Here is a 25,852-nt window from a genome sequence, read left to right as displayed (position 1 = left end):
TTGATCAAGTTAAACATTTAGGATTTATTGGGAAGCGACTGTTCTTTATATGTAAATTCCCTGTATTGATAGAAGGGACCTGAACCAAATTTAGGAAAACAAAAAATGAAGGAGAACATGTAATAATAAAAAGTGTGAATTTTTTTTTCTGCTTCCACTTCCTCATTGTTTTTTATATATAATTTTTTTTTTTTTAATTTTAACCGATTAAATAAAGGAATAAGAAAGGCTTTATGGGACACGACTGTATATAAAACATATAAAAATTCCCCTAAGTATTGGAGACTTCAACCAAATAAAGATGGGATTTATTTAAATAATTAAATCGAAGTAACTATATTTAAAAAATAAAATATAAATTTACTTAAAACTTTAATGACTATGAATCTTGATCTATGATTATTTTACTAATAAATTAAAAACTTAAAAGCCATTCAGCACAAGGGGTTTTTTAGTAAAGTCATGAACCACCTCACTAAAGTTACTAATATACGAGGAAGGCACTGTAAAAACAAAGGGATATTTCAAGCAAATGTCAGCAGTTTTGTCAGCAAAATAAATCCCAGGAAATTACATAAATATCTTATTCTCAAACCTGTTATAGAGGACTGAACTGTAGACCCTTTAAAATAAATATATATACATACATAAAGTTAATCCCAGAAAAATAGACACTTCATAGTTTCGTTTTTAACTTTTTGATTTCTTATAATTTCAATTCATTTGAATATTAGTTCTCTCTTTTTAACAAAAAATATTCACAGATACAGAGACGAAATAAAAACTTTGCTATAGTATAAACACTTGAATAAATACAATTAAAATTAGGCTGTACATACACACTGCATAGAATGTTCAAATTTGCAAGACTATATACAGGAAATAGAGGCATGTAAAGAACTCGGTTAATATCAAAACACAAAACTTAAACACAGTCTTTCAAAAACAATTGCTGCTACTTATGCTCTAGCTACTAACAATAACTAAAAGAACTTTACGTAATTATTAAAAACAAACATGACATTCATATACAGAACTACTTACATCCAGTCAGCATAAATATGTAAATGTATATTGATTGCGTTTAATTAATTGCTTTAGATTGCTTCACAGGACTAGGCTGCTGCTGATGCTGGGCTCATCAAGGATATATACGGGATATGTGCGCAGTTTTCTATTCATATTTTACACTATACTTCACTTAGTGGTTCAGTTCCTAGCTATTTTTAACGCCCAAGGTTAGGCAATGTTTTGGGACAGTTGAGCCTCAGCTCCGCGACCATCAGAAGACGCGATCGCTAAGCCTCAAGCTGAGCGGGGTCTTTGGGGCCAGCAGGAACTCGAACTCCGTTTCCAGGGGCTTCACGAAGCTCACCTCGAAGGCCAGGACCATCTGAAAGGAAAGCTCGTGAGTCTAGCTTAGGGATCTTTGGTGATTGAAGTTACAACTCACCTTGGCCAGCAGCAGGACCACCTCCATCTCCACAAATCTCTTGCCCGGACACGTCCGCCTACCCACTCCGAAGGGCACCACAATACTGGCACTGTCCACATTGACCGTAAAGTTCTCCGTGGCCGAATCGATCCAACGCTCCGGGCAGAAACGCTTGGCCTCCTGGAAGTTGCTGTCCTTGTGACAGGCAATCATATTTTGGCAGAGCACTACGGTCTGGGGAGGTTAAAAAGAAAAAGTTTATAAAGAAAATATTTATATTATAATTTTTAACTTAAGGATACATTAATTGAAGAGTTTAAGGTTCTAAACCTACATTAAATACTCTAACTCACCCCTGCATTTAGCGAGTAACCGGACAGCTCCATATCCTCCTCCAAGATCCTGGCCAGGCAGAAGGCCGTGGGCCTCAGTCTGTAAGATTCCTGTATACAGGCCTTGGTGTATGTGGCATTTGTGAGAGCATCCTGCAGGATATTTGTATCCCTATACTCGCAGAATTCACTGAGAATGCGAGGCATGGCCTCAGAATCGCCAGTGACAGAGCTTAGCACAAACAGCAAGGTGTTGGCTAACTGAAAATTTAACCAATTAATTATAGAAAATTCCCAAAGTATATAATATGATCTAACCGTTTCAATGCCCGCAGCTATAAAGTCTATAATGGCCGACTTCTTGTCCCTTATATCCAGATCCTTGAGCTCTAGGATATTAAGAAAGACACTGCGCAGGCCGGCTGACTCCTCATCCTCGCAGGCCGCCGACTTCTTGTGCTCCTCTAGCTCATGATCGATGATCTCGGAGATCACACTGGAGTTATTTGATTGAAGGATTAGTTTCAGGGAAAATCTTATAAAAGCCCAAGATAGGTGTGTGTACCTACTCATAGATCAAGTCCTCGGCCCGGGCAAACTCTCGGTAGGTTTTGGTGGGAAAGTACTTCCACAGGCCCAGTCCGTAGTAGGAATCCCTTTGGGAGATGAACAACTGCTTGACGGCCGCCGCCAGTTGGCTGATTTTCTGCGGCTGCTTGGTGTCCACCGCCAAGAAGCCCATCCTTCGGCCCAACATCAAAGTGCAGACAGCCTCGAGACCCATCAGATTGGCCAGCTCCTCGAAATTGGGCACTACCAAGGATTCCGGATCTCGTCGGGATCTGAGCAGCTCTATGAAGTCATCACAGACTGCGTTTAGAGCGGGCAGAAAGTTCTGCAGAATCCTTGGCGAAGTGATGCTGGAGGTTAGCGAGGATCGTAGGCGCTGCCACATCGGTCCCTGCTCGTTGACGATGCCCACACTGGCATAGCGATCCGGTCGGGATTGACGGTACATCACAATGATCTCGGTGGGCGGTCGGAAGGGGTATTTGCTGGGATACTTCAGCACCTTCTCCAAGTCCTCGCGATTGTACAAATGGACAATGGGCACATTCGAGGGCATTACCTCAAGGACTATGTCGCCGTATTGCCTATTGAGATCTGGAGTAGAGAATAGATATTTATTTATTTTTTAGAATTTTTAATTTTTATGTAATGATATTATTTTTATATAGATTTAATGCTTGCAATCCTTTAAAATTCCTGGCACCTTACCCGCATAGACCTCATGCAGCTTGGTCATCTTGTAGCGCCTGAAGAATACAAGAAATATCCATTTGGTGCCCAGGAAGGGTATCCTCTGGGGTCCCGGAATATCCCAGATGCCACGGCGTCGCCTTCTTTTGGTTGACTCTGGCGACTCTATTGGCGCTGCATGGTAGCAGTCCTCCAGAGGCGTGTCCTTCAGCAGCGGACGCAGATAGATCTCGGCCAGCTTCTGACGGTGGAGAACACAGTAGCAGCCGAGTACCAGTGCCAGGGCCAGCAACAGTATCACGGCCATTACCATGGGGACGCTGCAATGGAAATGGAAGCCGGGGGGTCTCACTTGTTTAATCCACTTGACCCAGACTTATGCTATGCTAATTGATTCTAGGCCTTTAATTGAAGTCTGGCCTTAAAATTCAATACGTTTCGGCCCGTTGCCAGACAACCGGTCGACTAATTTGTATTTTTATTTTTTGGCCAACCCACCCGTTGGTTGATCATCGATTTTGCATTATAATTGCCAACACAGGCAAGCGATAACACTTCGTTCTCGGTTTTCGGGTTCTTTTGCAAGACAGAGAAAAAAAGAAACAAGCTTTATGCGTGGTTTCCACACCAAGATAAGATAAAAAGCCCAGCCAGCAGGTGTGATAAAGTTCAAGGTTAATAACCCAAAAATTTGTGTAATGATTGCGTTGCGAATTTCGTCAGATTGCTAAAGTCTATATAATATAAAGTTTATAGAGCCTTAGATGTCTGGAATAATAATAACAAGACCGAAATTCCACAAAGTCTTCAAGGTATAAAAATACAAATGAACAGAAAATTAATGAAAATATGGGAATAATAATAATAAAAATGGAATTTTAATTTAAATATTTAAGTAAAACCAAATCAAAGTATACTTAACAAGAAACTAGTATTTATCTTATCAAAAAGTCATCAGTTGTAGGCCTACCTTAACCTTAACTATTTTATACCCAAAAATAAATCACAATAAATCCCTTTTCTTTTCATTTCTTTTCCAGAAATTCAAGGTAAAGAAAACGCAACAAGAATACTTTTCTTATTGGGTTTCTATAAGGTACAGATATGAAAAAGGAAAAGGTTCTCCCCTTTCCTATTAGACTCTACCCTTTTTCTCCTCTATTTTCCTATTGCCAACCGGATATAAAACGAAACTAAATAAATATGCTGGTAACCAATTTATAGCTCGAGGGGGTTACCTGCTCGCAGTGATTAATGAATAAGAAAAAAAAAACTAAATGAGAAAACAGATAGATGATCGATTCTAATATTTGCCCGGGCCACACAGACACACGATCGATGGGCAAATAAATATAAATATATATACGGAATACGAAAAGAAAACCTCATGGTGACTTTGGGCTACCGAAAAACTGGTAGGAGCAGTTGGTATTTGCAAAAGAACCAGATAAGAAGCCAGGTAACTGATGTCTTTATCTACGTGAAGCCGTCACATGGACTTCTTTTTTTTTTTTTTGGGCGGGAAAAGGTGTGGCAAATCCATGGCTATTAATGCAAATTCGATGATAGGCCTCTGTGCAAAAAAAAAAGATATAGAGAACACAGAAGAAAATAAACTGGAAATACAAATCATAGACATCTGCGTCGAGCACTTCCTTCTTGGGGGCCTAATCACTTCCTCATCTCATCATGAGATCGCTTCTCAGCGCGACGCGTGCGCCGTTCTTTGCGCTTCTCACTTTTCCAACGTGGTTAGAACAACAAAGCCGCAAACTCGCTTTTTAATAAGAATTCTTGCGAATTCCCTTCTCTTCGCTCCGGCTAACTCTCTGATTAATATGCAGATGGATCCACCGCCAGCTCAGCTCCACTCCATTCTCATCGTTAGAGTTGCGTTAGAAGAAGCGAGGTAGGAGGAAGCATCTGGCCAAAACCGGCTTGGAAACCAGCTACCAGCTCCAGGCCAAAAGAAGAAGGAGAAGAAAGCACCCAGCGGTGGGTAGAAAGCATATTATGTAACCGATTATTATGTAAAGCGAGAATCGATGGGAAAGTTCTTTCTCGTCTTTTTTTGTTGTCTTTCTCTTGGCTCTGTTTTGATCTTGGAATTTCACAATATCTGGCCGTCATTTCTCCAGGTTCCCCTAATTGGGTTAAGACGCAAATAAAAATTTCGATTTTTTTGATTTTGTTGTCTTGCTTTCTTATTGATTATTCCGATGGTTCTGCAGTCATTAACTTGGCTTTTTGTTTACCACAACAAAAACACAAAAATGACATAAAAGAAAACGAAGTTTATGGCTACGAGAATGTTTTGGGCGTTATCGAATCGGTCTTGGATTTTGGTTATGTGAAAGACTTTAAATATATGTTGTCTATGGCCAAAAAAAAAAAGCGCTTGGAAAGAGGGTTTTTTAAGGAAAAGGTTTTTCTTTAAGAGTTTGAATTGAAATTGTTACATTTAGAGATTGAAGAAATGGTTTCCTTAGGTTCTCAGCAAGCATTCTTTCCTAGATACTTTTAATTATTTGTAAAAGTTTTCATTTCACAGAGTAAATCTAGATATAATCTTTAGTTTTCAGACTTTTATATAATTCTCTCTCTCTAGTTCTTTCACTTTTCTTTAGCCAAGCCAACTTCTAATGCCTTTCTAATGTACGAGGCCAGCTTTTGAGCCAAACTTGGTTCTTCGGCGGGTTCTAGGATGGAAAGCAAGTTTGGTTGTTGGTTTGGACAAGGCTTTTTTTTTTGCAAAAGAGAAAAAGAAATATAGAAGTGCGGCAAAATGGCAAAAATCTAATGAGAAAATTTCTCTATTTCTATTTGCGAGGCTTACTTTGTCGTTCGACGTTGGCACATCGTTGTCCGTACATTGAACCTGGCTAAAGCCAAAGTCTAGATAATGGTAGATACACGGAGAATATTGTATATAAATTCAGATTAAATGAATAAGAGACTCCGAAATATTTTAGTTAATTTAAAATTATGTTTAAATCAATAATGGATAAGCTAAGCAGCCATTGGGAAATAGAAACCCTTTTAAAATAATTTTTTAGACTTTATTTTAGAGCATTAAATTAATTTAAATATGAATAAAACAATTTGTAAATTATTTAAAACATACAAAATTTCAAGAATGAAGTTTTGGTTAATAAATAAAAATTTTAAAAATCGCAAGTAAAGTCTTATTTCTTCCTGAAAAATCTAAGATTAAAATAGCTAATATTTCTCTCTAAATTTTAAAGCTTTTTTCTTCCTCTGTATGCCACTCTCTGTTAACTCTTTTTATCCAACTATTTGTTGTACTTGTATTTTTTTTTTGGCAAGAGCAGGAGACGTTGGCGGGAACAGCTGACCGAGGAAAGAAATTGTTAAGCCAAGTTTCCCGTTTGTCGACGGTGGCCGTGACCATGAGCCATAAGCCAGCATATCGCGGCCGATATCTCGCCGTGCGGCGTTCGTGCACTCTATATATGAACGTGTATATATATATAGTGACATAATCTGCTGATGTCGGGTCTCCGGATTGCGAATCGCGGATCGGCAAAGCGTTTGAGCTGAGCTTGGGTCTTCTGTAACTGCGCAGCAGTGGCCCAAACGATATGGGTTCTCGATTCGATTCGATTTGCATAAATGTGAAAAATGTGCCAATAAAAATAGCCACGGATAAATGCCGAATTAAGAATCACTCGGCATATATATGTACATTTATATATAGATGTATGTAAATTCTGATGAAAACATAAACTTGTTTATTTTGCAAAAAAGTTGGTAGAAATTATTTCAGTTTTCCGTTTTTGTGTCACATTTTTTGGCCTGTCGTCGCGTGGTTTTTTCTTTACTTTTTTTTTTGGCAACGTCGCACTTACGTTTAATTATATTGTTAACTGGAATATCTTCTTCTAGCCCTTATTTGCAGGTGCCTTTTTGGACAGCCTGTCGCCAAAAGGTTGAATATATTTTTGAAATTTAGTTTTTGGCCCAACACCCAAGGTGGGTTCTTGATGTGTCAGCGAAATGCGTTCCGATCGAAATCCAATCGAAAAAGGAAGGTGAAAAATGATCGCAGAACAATGTCGCGGAATTCGCGTGGAGTTTCGGTTAAAAAAAACAGGAGGGATATTTATATAACACTCGGACAAGGTGAGAAGGCGTGCGACTTGAACACAGTAGAACCAGGCCAATGAAAAGTGAATAAATTGTACTGATTTTTGGAATTAATAATCAATAAATGTTACGGTAAAGAGGTAACAGAATTTATTATTAATAAACATAAACATTTTCCATCTTCTTTACAATAATATCTCATTAAAAACCTATAAATTCCTTTATTAACTTTTAAATATTAACCCCAAAACCTGCAGCCACTGTTTCCCCAAAAACCCAACCCAGAGGCAAATGTATCATCATCGACATCGACCCCAAAATAATTATAATCCCTCGGTCAATGCACGTTGCATTCGCAATTTGTAACAAACAAAACAAAAAATACAAAAATTCAAATAAAAACGTAATCGACTGACATTCACTTTGGGAAGAGGAGATATTTTATGATTTTACAATCCGTTTTTTCCCCTAACCAGATGAAATAACAACAAAAAAACGAGAGGCTCCAGCTGTTGATGTTGATTTTTTTTGTATTTTTTAACGATGATAATGAACTTGAAGCTCTCTCACATAATTGATAACAAAAGAAAATCATCAAAAAATTATTATTATTATTTCTTCTCATTGCGTTACACTTGAAAACGCTCGTGCTCGCTGATAAATATGAAATAATAATGGAGAAAAAATTAATAAATAAATAAATGGAGCCCCGAGACAGCCGTGAGAAGAGTTGGAGGGAGCAGGGAGGAGAGAGAGAGAACTGGAGCTGAGAGGCGGATAATTGCAATTTAATGCGTTTGTTTGCCGAAGTATAACACGATTTATTTTTCCAAGATATATACACACGAACACACACCTGTGTATATTTTTATACATATGATATATATTTTGTTGAAGTTCGATTCGGTGTTATTTTAATCATATTGCATTTTAAGATTAACTACTGCGGTTGTGTAAATATTTTAAAAATTTACTTGATATTCGGTGACTGTCACAAGTCAGCGGATTTAGAAGAAATCAGTAAAAAAAATCTAGATTAGTTGTTAATTTCTGGGAATCACACCACTAAAGTAGCTTAAATCAAAGCCATGACTTTAAGATTTATTCTAAAACCTCATTCTTTAATTAATTAGCATCTAAACATTTCACATAACTAACTCCACTTACCACTTTAGGGTTTTCTCGTTTTAAATCCAATAAGTTATATCCTTTTACCGGCTAGATCCGAATCGTTGACATTTCTAATTACACTGAATCTCTTATGCTTGGCTTATCACTTTGAACTTTTTAGATTTAGAACATTGCAAATATTTTAAAAATATTTCAACATCACTTTCAGTTGTTATATTACACATTTATGGATTGTTGTTATTTAAAGCTTTTGTCGTTGGCATTCCAAGCAACCTTTAATCGCAGTTTCTGGTGCGGTGAGGAAAACACAATAGAAACTTCTAATCACAGACAGACATTGCACTTTTGGACTCTGTTGTTTTCGTTGACGATCAATCATAATTGTTAATGGAATTAATATTTAATATTAATCAACATAAAACGTGACACCTTTCCGTACGGACAGAGTCCCAAAAAATCGACTCCCGGAATCTAATCCCGATCAATATCCCAGTCCCAGCGCGATCTCCGATCTTCGCCTAGCTCCTCCGCGATCCCTGTTTTGCGTCACTTGTTGCGACGACAGCAACGTCAAGTCAAAGACTGACTATGAATGGGGGGAAATTCTGAGCTGAGCCGAGCCGAGCCCAACGCAGGCACACACACCAATATAGCTCGAGCACTCGGCACTCGCACACCATCGCATTTCCCGGACCCGAACCGAGCCACCAACCACGCAACAAGTGCCTCCGCTGATCGATCCATCCATCGAATCAATAGATCGATCTGTGGCCGATCTCGAACCGATCTTCGGACCAGCTGTTCGAATCCGTTTGCAGTGAGTAAGGTTCTTAATGCCTGCTGCTCCCGCTTGCCGGGTTCCCCTGACGTTCTTCTCTGTGTGAGAGATTTACAGTAGAACTTCGGTAATGAGTACACAGATATGTGGCTATTTATGATTTTATGGAAATTAAAATTAAGGAGACTATACAATATCAAGAAAATTATTTTCCTTTTAAATATTGTTTGAAAATGTCCTTAAAGTAAATATCAGTTCCTAACTTTAGGATGTTTTAATTTTGATAATAGTTGAGATATTATATCAATAATATCAAATAAATTCATATAAATAAACATTGGAATTTTCTTAATTTTATATAACAATTAAGAGTAATTTAAAAGGCATTAGGATATAATTTTAATATTAAATTAATTCATAAAAATAAACTACGCGAGGTTTTTATTAAATATTAATTAGATATCAAATTAATATTAATTATGAATTTATTAATCTGCAAAAACTCCTCTAAATTTCATTTATTGAATCTCCACTGTATCGATCACTCTCGCTCTCTGTGTACACTTGCTCTCCCGTTGCTTCCTCTTCCTCGTATTCCCCATGCCGCTGATAAGAACCCATGTGTGCGCGTAATCTTCGCCCGCCTCTTCTTCTTTTCGCATATAGAATCTCAATGAAAGTTTGCCAAGAAACAATGCCTCAAGGCTTATTGAAATGTTTACTTCTGGCAAATTTATGCAACACAACAACCACACACGGCAGCTGTACGTAGTACGTGCACTCAGAAAAATTGCTACCTAAAAACGACCTTAAAAAGTCGCGTAATGTAAGTACATTTATAAATTCAGTTTAGAAAGGATGTTTCAGGAATCTTGTTGAATCTTATTTTAAATTCCTAAATATGGGAAAAACTTTTCTTTTTTTTCATAAAAATATTTAAGTTCATTATTCTTACATTAGGGTAATATTTCATGAATTAGGAAAAATGGAGTTACTTTTAGGGAAACTCTTGTTTTATTTTGTGGCTTAAGCTTTTGTTAATAAACAATAATAATATATTTGTTATATAAATAATTGTAAATAAGCAATAATAATATTTTTGTCGATGTATTTCAAAAACAAAACTGAAAATAATAATAATTTTTCCGAGTGTACGTACATATGTGTGGTTTGGGATAGAGAGAGAGATAGAGGGAGGTGTGTTCGCTGTTCGCGTGTGTTTGTGTCAGCTTGTCAGCGTGAGGTAGGTTGCACTCCATATAACATAGCATATATAGAGTATAGTGCGACGATATAACTGGTTCGCCCAGGCGGCGGCGGTGTCGAGCGAGTCTCGAGAACCGAAATCAGCTGTGCGACCGGCTGTCCGGATGTCGCTCCGTCTGATCCGACAGAGTCGACTATGTTACAATGTTGCCACTGGCTGAGATTTATGTAAGTACCTCGGCCACTCAAGCAGCTCAGGGGTATGCTGGCAGTGTATGTAACAAGGAGTTGGGAGTTTTTCTAAAGCGGATTGATTGATTTTTTTAAATTTTTCTCACGCTTTATACTTTGCTTGTTTAGTTAAAGTTTTAAAGTTAATTATATTTTGCAGTTAATAATATATTACAAATTTGTTTACCTCCTTACATACCAAAATTCACATCAATCGGGAAATTAGTTTGGTCAAATCAACTATATCTTAGGAACCATGATTAAAAAAATATCTATAAAATTATTTAATTTATTTGAAATATATTTGCTATATCAGGGTCCCGATCAAATGTTCCTAATTTTTTTAAAAGCCTTTTTGAAAATTTTCTAAACCAACCTAATTTTATTTTCCATTGGAATAGTTTTAAGGACTATTTTTGTGGCCTCCCCCAGAAAGTATACAAGGTTTTTTTACAAACAGAATTTTGATTTGATTTTTATAATCAAAAGAAAAAAAAATTTAATAATTTAATTACCCTTTAAATAAAAATAATATTTAAAAATCCAAACTTTAAGCAAACAATTATAAGTTACCACCATCTCCCAGGATATCCCATAGCCCGGACACTCCTCCTCTATTAACCCATCAATCCTTCGCATGCGTGTGCAGTGTGTGGGCAGGGACGTGGATCAAGGAGGGGACACAGGAACACCAGAAGGGGCTGGGAGCCAAAGTGATCGTGAGTGTCGCTCCAGTGTGCGCGCTAATTGCCTTGATTGAGTTTTAAATTAATGCGAATTAGAGTTGTGGTCGTGTTGTTTTAAAGCCAAACAATGCGCATGTGTACACGCTCGTCTGGATCGGTGTAGGATATATAGATACAAGATGCATAAAGATGGAAATAGACGTATCTCATTCACAACAATATGGATGTTGTTTATGGAGCAATCGGTTGCTTATAAAGAAATGGGTAAGGATATGTTGTGAGAGATATAAAATCAATAGAGAGACTTTCTAGGATTTTAAGAAGATACATGGAAGAATATTGATACATATGCGTATTGATTTATTTAATAATTAAATAAAAGTTAAAACCGAGATATATAAAATTGTTTGAATTATTTTCACATTTTTGTAATATTTATTACATACTTCTAACAATTATCTAAGATATTTCTATAAATATAATCTTTTATTTTTAAGAAAATCCAGTTTATTAAATCACATCGTTGAAGATTACCTGCCTCACCTTCTGTCAATTCAATTCCCCTTCGTAATATATAAATCCGTTTGGACATCCTACCGCCTCTTATTATCTTGTAGATACTTATCTGGCTACCCTCAGCTGTCACATTAGATACGATTCCCGCGTATCTTCATCTCTGGTCGGGGGATTCACACGCTCTCCTCCGAGACGGATGAATTCTTATCCTGTCGATCAGTGGAAATACAAATCGAATTTCTAAGCAATTGCCTGAATGACTGACTGAGTGACTGAATGGCTGAATGGCTGAATGACTGAATGACTGCCTGCCTGAGTGACTGAGTAGGCATTGGCTTTGCATTACTAATTAGCTGGGCAGTTGCCCGGCTCGGCTTGCCACTGCTGCTGCTGCTGCTGCCGGTTGATCCCACAATTATGCCATGCCAGAATGCCGGCAGACTGGACTGCCCCTGTTACTCGTGCGACTCCTTCGTGTTGGTCGGTCGGTCAGTCAATCATCAAAAGGTATAAAAACAAAAGGCAGCGTTGTTAATACTTCTTTTCAATTAGCTTCACACAGCCACAAGATGTAGCAACAACAACAACACGAAGCCTTTTCCCAAGCGAACAGGTTTTTCACGCGACGACAACAATGTTGATGATCACAATAATGATGAACTGATCACGATGATGAAGTGATGCACAGAGAATAAAGTACAAGCTAAAGTATAAGTTCTAAAGGAAAAAGGATTTGGAAGCGAGAATTTCAAATCACTTTGCCAAGTGCCTAAAAGTAGACTCTATAGTGAACTAAGGCTCTCCTTAAGCTCTTAAAGTCCTTGAAGCCTTTTAGAAAATATAACAAAAATACGTTATTATCGTAAAGATTTATTTTCATTTTTCTACTGAACCTATTTTTCTCTGTGCATTAAAAGATAGCACACTTGCTTTGAATATTCAATTGCTTATTTTCCTTTTTTTGGTTTGTTGTTTTCTTATTGATTTTATAGCTTCAACTTTTATTCACTTTGACATTGATCGTTTTTCGGTTGTTTTCCGATTTTTCAATGCCGAAAGGCAAAATTGTTTTCCTTTCAACGCGCCCGCCGCGACTTTCTGGCTCGCTTCATTTTATGAAACTAAAGCCCACAGCTCCGGGGATCCGACTCTGCCACAATTTGTGGCAGGGCTCAGGCTCTGACAAGTGCCATGGAGCTGAGCTGGAGAGCTGCGGCTCAGAGCCAACAGCTCCACAGCTCACAGCTCCCTTAACATTTAATGAGCATTAACAAGCTGCACTTAAATGCAATAACAACAACAACCAGGGAAGTCAAGGAAGAGAAGGGGTGTTGGGGAGGAGGGTGTAGAACTGCAACAACAACAATTGATAACAAGTAAGAATACTCCAACGTGAGGCTTACGGCAGAAGACGAAGCAGAAGTCGCCTGAAGCTGCTGAATAGGGAAGTAACCCAAATGCTCTGTAAAAATATTACTTAAACAATTTTTGAAAATTTTAGAACTTGGAATCAGATAGATTTTAAACCTTTAAAAGCCTAGAAAAATGTTCTTTTCTATTTAAAATATAAAAATAAATATTTAAATATATTTAGGTATACCCCAAAACCTCTCTCATACATTCATATTCCCTTATATAGGGTACCAGGAGCTGCGCCAACCCAGAACAACACACCGAGACACCGTTCACAATGGAAGAAGCTCCACGCTGTCTGAGTGAGCGCACAAGCACAAGTGGCATCGTTACCAGTTGCCTCACTTGATTACCCCACGAGGCTGCAAATTCATTTCTGCGCCTCCTTTCTTCGCAGAATCGTTGAGAAGACAGCCTTCGGGGGCCCTCTTGTGGTCAGTATTCTTTTATTATTACTTTTTTTTGCTACTTTTTTTTTTTTTTGCCGCCTTTGCTTGTGTTCCAGTTGCAAGCGGTAAAGTGACGCTGAGGGACGCATAGTGACCCAATGATCTACAAAGGGCGCGGTCTTCCGAAAGATAACAAGGCAGACAGGGATAGAGATAGATAGGGAGTCGAACAGGAAAGAGATGGATGAAATAAAAGTGAAATCAAATAGATTAGAGCTCTTAATTAATTTATAAAGTTAAGTAAACTAATTTAGAATTTATAAACTATTTTTAAATTGTTAAATTATATGACTCTGAATATGTTTAGAATTTATTTTCATCGTAAGTAATTAAAAAACCTAAATATAAAATGTTTTGTAATATATTTACTTGGGTAAAATAAATTATAAATATTTAATAAAAATTCTGTAGTTTTTCTCTCCCTGTACACATGCTCCCATTACCCCTTACCCCCATTTCTGGCTGCTCCACCTCCTCCTCCTCCATTCATTTCAATTTATTATTGTTGAACGAACAGCCGCCTGTCCTTGAACTTGACCCAGCAGCAGCAGCAGCAGCCACAGCTGTGGCAGCCAAGACGATCTGCCCTTTATTGCCACAATCTCTCCTTATGCTCTCCTCTCTCTCTCTCTCTCTCTCTTTATTTGCTTTATCATGCCTTATAGTAACGAGTACTATATGCACAAGTGCTCCACTATAATTAATCAGTGGCCGCGGAGCGCGTCTGAGTGGGATCTCCATGGGTCTCCCCCTCAGCGGATCCGATCTTCAGCTGGTGTAATATACCATAATGTTTACTCTCGGATTCATTCACAGTTTTTTTCGTTTTTTTGCGCATTAAGCATTTTTTTTCGACACCTTGCCTGATAAGAAGTCGAAATACGTCTTACATTTTAATGAATTTTAATTGGGCTTTGCAGCTTATCGTTTAATGAGCAACGGAAATGGCCAAGAGATTTCTGCGGGGACTGTGGGTGATATTATTCGAGGTGATAAGCCTAAAAATACGAATTTTTCGGTGGTGTTTACATGACTTTTTAATAGGTGTTAAAATGATTAAGATGGAAAGGTATATATATAAGATTTCGAGCTGTTTTTGTCTGAAAAAATATGTATAAATATAATTAAATAACATTTAATGCTGATAGAATGCACCCAAATAAGTCACAATCAATTATGCATACGCACTGTTGGCCCGCCAATTTTATCACCCATAAGACACGTGTGCGGGCCTATGACGAAATTTTTAATTTAAAAAAAGGTACCAATTGCAAAAAAGGGGCAACGAAAAAAACCCAAATAACCGCAACAGAAAAAAAAACATAATTAAAATAGCGCCACTGAAATTGTAGACAAAGCGAGACCGAAGCGGGGTTGGCAATAAGCTCGGGTAATACGAGATGTTATCGAAATTTCCACCTAGACATTCACCGAATATATATTTTGCAACGTTTCTGATGACCTATGTGAGAAAGTCTGGGAAAGTTGAGCGATAGTCGAGCGAGAAATGTGTCAACTGCGGAGTGGGTAAAAAATACGAATAAATATGAGTAGCCCTCGACCATGCAATTCCATTCCATCGACTCGTCAGTCGCGCACTCGCAATCAAAGCCAAAGTCATAGCCTAGGCCTCGTCTAGTCCGCAAATTGGGCAAAAACTGGGGGAGATATTGAGTTCCGGAAATGCATTTATGCCTCGAATAAAACAGGGACACTAGAAAAATAAAAAGGGGTCTGCTGGTTTATTAATTTACAAGTATTAATAGAATTGCTGCAAATATGACAGATATAAAATGGTGCAAGGGAAAGGAAGTTGAGCAATCTAGTTTATAGGGAGTTATGTACATAGAATATATATGGTATAGGGAGTTGTATAAATAGTATGTAGGTTCATAGAGCAGTTATAAATTAAATTTAAAAAATAAAAGCATGAAAAAGGGACTTAATTTAAAAACAATCATAGCTAAGCTAAATATGCATTAATTTTAGTTCTGAAAACTTTCCTATGCTAGATTTTGTAAGGTTATTAAATCTGCATACTAAATTTTTAAATGTAAAAAAATTTAAAATTTTAACAATTTTTTCAAAAATTTAACGATGTAACCCCTTATAAAATTTTCCAAAATTTAAAAATTGTATTTTTTTTCCAGAGATGGTTAAATCTACTCAGCTATTATTCCTGATGAAGAATATATATGAATTATAGGGTGGGAAATGCCTCCTTCACTGACTAAAATCATAATACCTTTTCAAGAAAACCGAAAATATTTTAATTCTTTAAATGTAAATATATCCATGTGTGAATAGATTAATGTTTTGACGAATCAAGGTCCTATAAGGCCTTGAAAAGTATATTTTTTATAAATTTTATTTATTTATTTTATTATATTTATTTCAAGACTCTGGCGCCTGACCAGCATTACGTTTACTTTGCGAACTAAACAGATTTTCCATGACCGCCTCAAGGTATGCATTTGATATTTATAATATTATTTTCCCTAAATACAGGGTGCTCTTCTTAAAATTGTTCCTACTGTTGGCTGGCACTTAATTTTTATAAATCTCACCAACAATAACCGCAGGAATAAAAGTAAAACAAAATGTAATTAAAAAATACCAACCGAAAGCAAACCATTATAACAAACAACCGCGGCGTAAACAGCTGCGACAGTTTTCGACATTTCTGCATTACCAAAAACATTCATGGGATATTATAGAAGGGAAAACCCCGTTTACAACCTCGATTCAGCAATCCCCCGGCCTGGGAGAACCACAAAATGCGTGTTTATTAATTAAGCGCATTTGTTTTCATTAAACAAACGTTTTAATTGAGCATGAAAGTTGGCGCCGTTGAAACAAAACGCGACAAGGCAATAGACGTGGCCATAAAAACAACAAGCCGACACCGACACCGACACCGAACCCTTTAACCCATTTAACCCATGCCACCACCCACCTGACGCACACAAAACAGGCACCGAGACAGACCTACATAATAATTAATTTCGTTGTATTTTAATGGATTTGCGTTTGGTAGACATAAGGAAAAGCGCTGGAAAATCCCAATGTGATTGATGAAAGCCTTTTCCAAGGATAATAATTGTTAGGGAGGGTAAGGTGAAGGCTTAGATATTTTTAAATTAAGAGAATTTAAGTGAAGTTAAATTTTTAAAAATTAAAGAAACGATTTATGAAGGTAAAACAATTGAATAAAAATATATAAAGCTTTAACTTAGATCGGAAAATATTTTTAAGAGTGTTTAAGATCATTGGAATTATATTTTTTACCTCAATAATTCATAAATAAAGCACTTTAAACACAATTTAATTAGGAAATCCTATTTGTAATATCATATTTATAAAATATAATAAAATATTTAAAATTCCCAGTACATTTCCCCGATAAGACTCCTTCACAGAAGCAACTAACCCATTTTTGTTTACCCGCTTCATTGCTTACTTTATATTGCCATTCATCGTGAGGCTTCCCTCTTCTGACCCGTCCTCTTTTCAACGAGTCCATTGGGTGCAATTAAAATTCGGCCTCGAAATTATTATTATTGCTTATGAAAAACACTTTTCCAGCAAGGCAAGAACTCTCACTCATCCCAGCCCAGAGCTAGATGCTAGAAGCTCTGGCCAAAAACTTTTTGGCCAGGACTCGACATCGTTGGGATGTTTTTAAAAGCACTTTATACGCCAGCCACACGCTGCATGATATAGATATAGATCAGTCCCTTCCCCCCTCTCCGCCCACTGTTTCTGTGATTATTTTTCATAAACTTGGCAAATGTTTTGGGAAATCCATTTAGCGAGCGAAGGCAGCCGCATTACTTTATCTCTATCTGAGGCCATCAGGATTATGATTTGTGCCCGGGTGTGGATACTTGAACTGAGCGGACTGAGTGAGTTATAGCCTCCATATATACTCTATATATAAAGATGTACATATGTATATGTGGTTGTGAATTATGCCAAGTCAAGGAACTTGGAATAGTTGGCAAAGTTTCCTTAGACCACAAGTGCCACAGCGGCAATGAAAGCAATTTGATAATGATATATGTGGGTTAATAGATAAGAGATAATTATAGGAGGAGTGACTGTCTAGGGGATTATGACTAATGTGGAGCGTACCTGGTTGAAATTAATAAGCTATAAGCTTAATAAGCGAGAAAATATGAATTGTATTTATTAAATTATTGTAATTGAAATGGGGAAATAATAATAAAATGTTTGTTTTTTCACAAAGAGTGGTGTTTTCTAATGCAATAGTCTTTTTTATGATTTTTTAGACTTTCAAATAGAATGTATTTTATGAACCTTAAATCATGTTAAGCAAAAACTAATCAAAAATACTTCTAAGAATTTAATTTTCATTAAATTTTCTTATAAAATTCCTTATTTTATTCATTTCATTACCCTTGTTTCCCATTCAACAAATTCAATTTGCACCAATGTGCGTAGGAATTTCCTCTCACCTCGATTTCTACCCCCGAAAATTTCCCCCCTGCTTGTCATAAAAATATGCGACATTTCGTTTTTATCGCTTTTGAAAAACTTTATTCTTGGCTCTTTGGTGTTCAATTCCTTCTACTTCTCTCCATTTGCTCATTCTTTTGATTTTTGTATTTTTTCTTTTTGTTTTATTTTATTTACAATGGCAATTTTCTTTGTTTTAAACAAGCAGCGCATTGCTTTTTATTTGTGACGCTCGATTGGCGATTGGAAAGCGCCCGATTGGCTGCGATTTTCGGACAGTTTGTTAGGGTTTGGGGGTGTACTATGGCATGGAATGGGTTTATTTTTGGGAAATTATATGAAGAATTAATATTTGTAAATACATAAGGAAATTACCCCACAAAAATTCAATTAAAAGAAAACAAAGAGGGCTATACTGCCTTCTTAAAAAAACAAATAAGAAAGCCGGCACCCTTATCTTGGCAAGACGGATAAAGTTAGTGAATAGGAAAACTATAAAATGACACTGTTAGTTACACTGAAAATATCAATACTATCCACTGTTCATCTGCCCCACCCAACTAACACCAACATAACATCATCAAATACATGGCTTTTCCTTCTTCCCCTCACCAATCACCCCACTGAAGGCGAAAAACAGCTTTTCCGCGTCGCCCATAAAATGCAAGTGGTCAAGTGGAGGAGCTCGATGGCAAAAGAAGCAAAGATTCAAAGAGGAAATCACGAAATGAAAAACGAAGAAAAACAATTAAATGGCAAGAAGCAGCGGCAGCCAACAGTCGACAGAAGCAAAACAAGCGAATAAACTTGGAAAATTTTGGGGCGTGGAAAAGGTGGGGGAGTGAAGTCAGTGCAAAAGCGGAAAAGCGAAAACTGAATGCAGCATTTGCGACACGTCGAAAAGCGTCAGCGCCAATGGCAACTCAGTTTAATTGAAATCAAGTGGCAAGGGGGAAAGCTGGAAAATGGGTCTGATGGGGGCGGTGAAAATGGTGTGGGTAAAAGTTGATTGCCGGGGTGGATTGCAAATCGAATTGAAACGCCGAAACGTATTCGAAAATCGACAGAAAACGTAATTGAAATTGCATGAGCAACAATGTGCGGTGGCTAAAGAAAAACTGTTGGGGCTTGAGGGCTAAAGGGAGGCTGGTGAAAAACCGAGTGGAGTGGCACTGCCAAAATGGAGGAGAGCCAAGCCAGTGGACAGCCCAGTTTCCCCAATCAGCCGCCGTTTGCTTACTTTACACATAAATTGGCAACACTGCGACGGAAGTGGAGGGAAAATTAACAAGAAAGTGGAAGCAGGAATACTCTATTTTTAAATAAGAATTTTAATTTAAAAAAACCCTGAACTGAATAGTCTTTTTGAAGTCAAAAAATGTATAATAAATGTTGTTAATTATTATATTATTGTTTTAAATCCAAAATTCTAAGAAAAAAATAACTATTACTGGTTAAAACATTATCAAATCAATAGCGTTTAAGTACAAAATGTAAATATTCCATAAAGGTAAGAAGTAATTGCCTTAGAAATTATATAAAAAAATGTTTAAAAGCTTTTAGAAAAATTAATAATAATAACATCAAAATAACCCTGATTCATAATCAAAACTCTTAAACAAATATATATAATATTTTAATTGTATTTTATTTAAACAATCACTTCCAAGTCCAAACACTCTTAAAAAAGTTAACCTACCCCCTTGCAATATTTCCAATTCTTTCCAATTTCATTCTGTTTACTTCTTTGACTTTTTATGGATTTCAATACGTTTTTTTCGGTTACCCTCCCCCAAACAGGCGTAGACAGGAAATTTATGAGCCATGTTTAAGAAATTAAATCTGCAGCAGCTGCCATTTTCTTAAACTGATTAACAGTTTGGCAAAATTTTTGTTTAATTACTGCGGCAGAAAAATATACATAGAAACCCATTCATTTCGGCAGTCAGATAAATTTCCATTTAGTTTAGTGATTCATGCAAAGATTTCCACTTGGCATAAGGCAGATTTTTCAACCAATTTGCAAATTGTTTTCTAAGCACACACACACAAACAAGGATAGGAAAACCAGAGAACGAGATGGAGATAGAAAAGTGTCAGCAGAATAAATGCTGACAATAAATAAAAATGGAAAATGATTGAAACATGTGTCCTGGGGGGCATTTTCGATTTTTTGATATGCCATGCACGTTCTATATGCCAGCCAGCCAGCCTCCTTGGTCTCCACCTCCATCTCTCTGTGACACTGTTTCCTGTACTTTTGGCGTGTGTCAATAGCCCGGATGTGTAAACAAATAAGAAAACAATCAGAGGCGACATTTTCTAACCTAACGTGAGTGCGCACAAAAGTATGCTATAAAAAATATGATGACGCGAGCGACTGAGCGCTATGGATAAAGGAGGGGCGGAAGTGGCACAGAGTATCATGTGGAAAATAATATGATTGCACATAAAAATTGTTGCTAAAAGAAGTGTTCACATTGTACTAAAATGAGGTTAAAGGCAGGAGGAGAATAGATAATGTTTATTTTATGATATTTTAGCTCAAATAAGAAGTGATAAAAGAGGTTAAATAAGTAAAATAATAATAATTAGATTGATATTTCTTTATACAAAATATAAATATGTGTATGGATAGATTACAAAATAGTTATTGCTGCCCTAAAAACCAGGATACTATCAGAAAAACCTCCGTAAATACAACAAATAAGAGTGAAAATAAATATAAATAAATTTAAAACTAAATAAATATTTATATCTGCCCAAAAAAGAAGACATTTTATCAAAGAAACCTACTTACTCGTAATTAAAATATTATTCTTAAATAAAATAGAACAACATCTAAAATAACATTTTAAAAATCAACTTTTAGACTAAAAATCTCCAGAAAATTTTAAATTAATATATCTAAACTCCATTGATTGATTTTCCATTACAATAACTAGATACACTTATATAGTATGGTTACGCTTCCATGTGTGGCCAAGTTAACCCCTCGCTTTCCTATCAATATCAATAAGCCATATCGATGTCATTGAATGACAAGCCCAACTAATACCATATTGATTGCCTGACCAACCCCTGGACAAGGGAACTGCACCCACGAAGGCATTTGCACCACATAACTCGGCATCAGGCGGCACATCCCGTGCACATCCTGTTGAAGTATAAAAGGGTTTATGGCGTGTTTGCAAAAAGGCAAACAAAAACCAATAATAAAAAAAGGAATATATATATATAAATAAATATAATAATAGCGCAGTGAAAGGAGAGAAACAAAATCCCGAACAAACATTAATTTGTAACGCACGTTTGGCCAATTTCGGTTTTACAATTTTGACCAACAAAAATGTACCCCAAGTGACCGCATAACGAGCGCAAATCAATTTGCCACGTTGATAAGCAACCCTCCAACGATGATAACCCTTTTTTTTTGGTTTTTTTGTAACCCTTTGCCCCTTGGGCCCTCTCCTGTCATAGCCGGGGATTTATAGATATTAAATTAGACAGGATTTTAACACGCGCACGTAACTTTGACATACATCAACCAGACTTAACTTTGCGCAAAAAATAAAAACAAAAAAGGTTAGAAAACGGTTGAAAAAACAATCTCAAACAATGCAAATTGTATGCCAAATGTTGAGATTTGTTTTGCTGACCGAACCAGAGTATAAAAGAAGTCGAATATATATATATATAAAACACACACATGTGTGTGTGTCCCAGCTGCTCCTCCTGTCTTCGTCTCTCGCCTGCGGTTGCCCCAATTCCAATCCCGAATCGCATTATAATCATAATAATAATAATAACAGTAAGCAAAGATGACAGCAAATTTCAAATAGGTGTGAAATGAAAATTCTGTTGTGTATAGAGATTGGTCAGCAGTTGGGAGCGGTGGGAGGATTTGGGTTAAAAGCGCTACAAAGTCACAGATGTTATGTGGCCAATGGGAAATTCAAATTTGGAAAAGGATTATTGACCAAATATTGGCTGCATTTCTGGGGTGGAATGGCTTGGATTTTGGTTGGGATTGCTTAAGTCTTGAGATTGAGACTCCGGGTGGGTTAAGTGTTTGAATTCGCTTTTGTTTAAGACAGTTGGTGTTGTATTAATTTTAATGTCAAATTAAAGTATTCTTAATCTTAATTACCTTATATATTAAGTAGGGTTTCATTGGAAAATAATTAAGGTATTGCAAGTAGACTTTAAAATAATATTTAAAAAAAAGGTAAAACCTTCCTATCAATATTTCATTTATAGTGCAGTCCTTTTTATTTTCCTGTTTTTTTCTTTGTATTCATATTTCAAAGCTTATTTATGTTTCCCAACACTTTTAAAAAGGTTTTCTTTCCAAGACCATCTTTTTTCAAAATTTACAATGCCCAGTAGCCATTGTCCACCTTGAAACATGCAACAATGAAATCATAAAGATTTCAGCTGCCTCCAAAGTAAACTCTTTTCCTCCACATACAGTTTAATGAACTGAGAGTGCGGGGGGCTATATCCCGCCCGTCCATAAACCCCAATCCCCTGACATTAGCCATGGCTATTTACTTTTCAGTTGGCTACAGACGAGCTCCGATTTTTTAGGGCCAACATGTGAAAGAAAATAAAAATCTCACAAATTATTTATTAATTACCCCGACACACAACCTCGCTTGATTCGAGTTGCTCAGAGGTTGTGGACCGAGAGTTAAAGCCAAAGTGTAGGCCTCAAAAGTAGTATTTTTCTCTGCTTATCGCTATTGTAAATTGTAATTTCTTCTTCTCCCCAGCCTCTTTCTGGTTTTCTATCTTCTCTTCTTTTTTTTTGGCACAATAAAACAATAAATCAATCACAGTTAGGACTGTGTGTTGTGTTTTTTTGTTATCTTTAACCAAGTTTTTAGTGTCTTGCTAGATTTTTTTAAGGGCTCAAATTTTAAAAGGCCTTGTAATAACACTGGACAAAATTTGGGGATAAAATAAACATTAATTTGCTATAATATTAAGTATAATAATAAATTACAAATAATACCAGAAAAGTACAAGATTTAAAAAAGTAAATTAACATTTTGCTGATTGTTTCTTATAATAAATATTATTATTTTAGGACAATTACTATTTATTTTAAAATATATTTTAATATTAATTTAACTAGTTTTTATTTTAATCAATAAAATTCTTCAAAATAATCTTAGTGTACATTTTTCCCCATTTTCTTTTTGAGATCTGTTAAGTGCGATAAAAGAAAATTCCATGACATGTTTTCTGCCATGCATAAATTAATATTGAATTGTCTAGATCAAAGCTAAAGATGCGGGCTGCTTAGGAAAAACATAAATAGTGAAAAACAAAGAAAAAGGTGGAACTTTCTTTAGTGGATTTAAAATTTTAGCAGTTAACATTTTTATGGAAGGAGCAAAGTCAATTAAATAGGGAACACAGTCGAAAATCAACAAGCTGTGGTGGAAAATTAAGTTTCTTCATAGAGAAAACTCACTCAAGCGTTGAGTTTCCATTCTCTCACTCACACTCACATTGATGCACTCATTCAACAATGGCGGCATCAATGGTTAACGGTCTGCTTGCTCTCTCGCTCTTGTGGGTGTGGCCTCCGTCGATGGTTTCATTTACCATTTCGTTCCTATGGCCGCTTACCACTTTGACTGAGTAAATTAAAATTTGGTGTAGTTTATTATTAAATGAAGCGCATTTTTGTATTTGTATGTGGACCGTCTGAATGTCCGTCTGTCTGTGTGCCAGTTTGTATGTGTGTGTGTGTGGGCATTGTGAGCAACAGCGGCATTTTTATATAGATAAACATAAAATAAATCGTGGGTCGTCGGTGGGTTAAGAGTGCCCCCCTTGGACGCAAGCCCGCAGACATAAGGCACATAATAATATTAAAATGTTAATTAGCGTATTAATTCAGTTCGGCGTTGAAAGAACAGTAGGGGGATGCCATTTTAGGGATATTAATTTTAAAGCATTTGAATTAGTTAAACTAATAATAATAATAAAAACTATAAAAACAACATGGTCCTCCAGAGAATGATTATCTATACCGTAATTTTCTGTTGAAAGTAAAGATTTATGTAATTACAACAAAAACTAAACGAACTTAAAAATATATTTTATAAAACCAATTGTAATATCACTTTTTTTATTTATTAAAAATTATTTAAAACTTCCTTAGTAAACCCTACCATCGTATTTATTACAAACCCCTTATAACTAGCAGCTCTTAATATTTAATAACCAATTTATACTACCCACATTTCCATTTTCCTTCAACATTTATTACTCTCATTTATTGCCAGCACAATTTTTAATTATTTAAATGAATAAAAGCCAAACGAAGAAAAAAAAACCAACAGCAGAGCCCGTTCTCAATATTTATAGCTTTTTAAACAAATAAACAGAGTTCGCAGTTCGCTGGCAAAAAGGCCACCCACAAAATCCCAGGGAAAAGCAGGAGAAACTCACGGAAAAACCCATGAAAATGCACTCAGAGTGGGAGGGGGCTAGAGAGAGACAGCCAGTGCCGGGATCAGTGGCGTTTCAGTCCCAGGCTCCAATCCGAATCCGAAATAGTTGATTTTAATGATGTACATAATAAAATTCCCATTCGTTTTGTGCCAATGCCACCGTTCCCCGTCTGCATTCCGCTCGTTCACACTGCTTCCGGTGGCTAGAGAGTGAGAGAGCGATGCCCTGATTTACTCACCAGGGAGTGCGAGCAGGTAAGTTAACCAGGCGACCATCTCGCTTGCACTCGCACTGGGCAGCCCAGCGATGCTGCGAGGGGTTGAAACGATTGAAACGATGCCCAGATTGTGCGACTGAGTCAATTTCGAAATCATTCGCCCGCTTGGCCAGTCAGTCGAAATTTTCTCGTAGGCCTAAACACACGCGGGTCTTCAAGCCGACTTTTCCGGCGCTTTTCCAAAAAGGGAAATACCAAAGCGAGAATCTGATCGGTGGATCTTAGTGTGGTTTTTCCAAAGGAAACCAAACACAGTTACGAACTGAACGTGAAATGTTATCGAAAGTCGTTATCGAAAAGTGCTTGTGAATTACGAACTTTAGATCTTGTGATCTTTGGTCTATTTGAAAACTAATTTGATCGGTTATGATTAACTTTAAAATCTAAAAAATAAAACTAAAAAAAACCTAGATTTTTATTTGTCAAGACTTAAAAGTGCCCATTAACAAGATCATTATGAAAGAAACAATAAATTAAAGAGCAAAACCTAAAAAATTCATCTTAAACTGCAAAGGATAATTCGCAGACTTGGAACTTTCGTAAATAAATCTGAATTTCTTCAATAAATGCTTTAAAATCTGTGAAGAAACCTGCTGAGATTGTAAATAAGAAAGCCTAGAACCACTAAAAACAAAAATAAAACACATTGAAAGACTATAAAAATATTGGAAAATCATCTAATACGTCGGAATATAAAACATAATATTAAAAATAAATATACATTTATAAATAATCTGCAATTGGAATACGGAAAACCACCTTATAGATTCAACAAATGATCAAATATTAATATAGATCTGCCATCTAAATATCCCCATTGGAAAAACCAGAGGATTTAAGATTCAAGATATATAAAAACTCTGCCCTTACCGATCCCAAGCTGGGTAGTCCATTCCTGAACACCACGCCGGCGGGTGGCAGCAGCAGCAATCCCTCGCCCTCGCCCACATCCACGCCTCCAGCGGCCTCATTGGACGCCAAGGTGGCGGCCAAGCAGCTGGCCCAGAGCTTCCAGCTGTCCGCCAACTCAGCCTTTAACTTGGCTTTGCCGCCGAGCTTCTACAGACAGCAATTACCGCAG

At 36.6% G+C, this 25,852-nt stretch overlaps 1 protein-coding gene across 3 annotated transcripts; it reads right to left on the bottom strand.

Moving 5' to 3' along the window:
* Positions 1-738: 738 nt before the first annotated feature.
* On the bottom strand, positions 739-25,742 carry shd (cytochrome P450 family 24 subfamily A member shade). Of its 3 annotated transcripts, XM_017163877.3 has the most exons (7): positions 8,302-8,829; positions 3,046-3,347; positions 2,337-2,931; positions 2,086-2,263; positions 1,789-2,028; positions 1,454-1,669; positions 740-1,393 (listed from the first exon to the last, which is right to left on the bottom strand). In XM_017163877.3, exons 2-7 carry the CDS (start codon positions 3,338-3,340, stop codon positions 1,283-1,285), a joined length of 1,635 nt encoding a protein of 544 aa, XP_017019366.1. In that variant the 5' UTR covers positions 3,341-3,347; positions 8,302-8,829; the 3' UTR covers positions 740-1,282. The 3 variants fall into 3 exon arrangements, with proteins under 3 accessions (XP_070141410.1, XP_017019366.1, XP_070141411.1); XM_070285309.1 differs by lacking the exon at positions 8,302-8,829 and having other exon boundaries at positions 739-1,393; XM_070285310.1 differs by lacking the exons at positions 740-1,393; positions 1,454-1,669; positions 1,789-2,028; positions 8,302-8,829 and adding an exon at positions 25,642-25,742 and having other exon boundaries at positions 2,135-2,263; positions 2,333-2,931.
* Between the last annotated feature and the right edge of the window lie 110 nt (positions 25,743-25,852).

The sequence above is a fragment of the Drosophila kikkawai genome, chromosome 3L, assembly GCF_030179895.1.
Source record: "Drosophila kikkawai strain 14028-0561.14 chromosome 3L, DkikHiC1v2, whole genome shotgun sequence".
NCBI lineage: Eukaryota > Metazoa > Arthropoda > Insecta > Diptera > Drosophilidae > Drosophila > Drosophila kikkawai.
Note: the sequence above shows the minus strand (reverse complement) of the source record. Positions and strands in the feature narration are given on the sequence as shown.

Excerpts from the sequence above, each read along its gene's own strand:
- shd (XM_017163877.3), bottom strand. The coding sequence starts at position 3,340 with ATGGTAATGGCCGTGATACTGTTGCTGGCCCTGGCACTGGTACTCGGC. Across the intron at positions 2,264-2,336 it reads GCCGAGGACTTGATCTATGA|TGTGATCTCCGAGATCATCG; the intron begins GTAGGTACACAC and ends AAATAACTCCAG. Across the intron at positions 2,029-2,085 it reads TAGCTGCGGGCATTGAAACG|TTAGCCAACACCTTGCTGTT; the intron begins GTTAGATCATAT and ends TTAAATTTTCAG.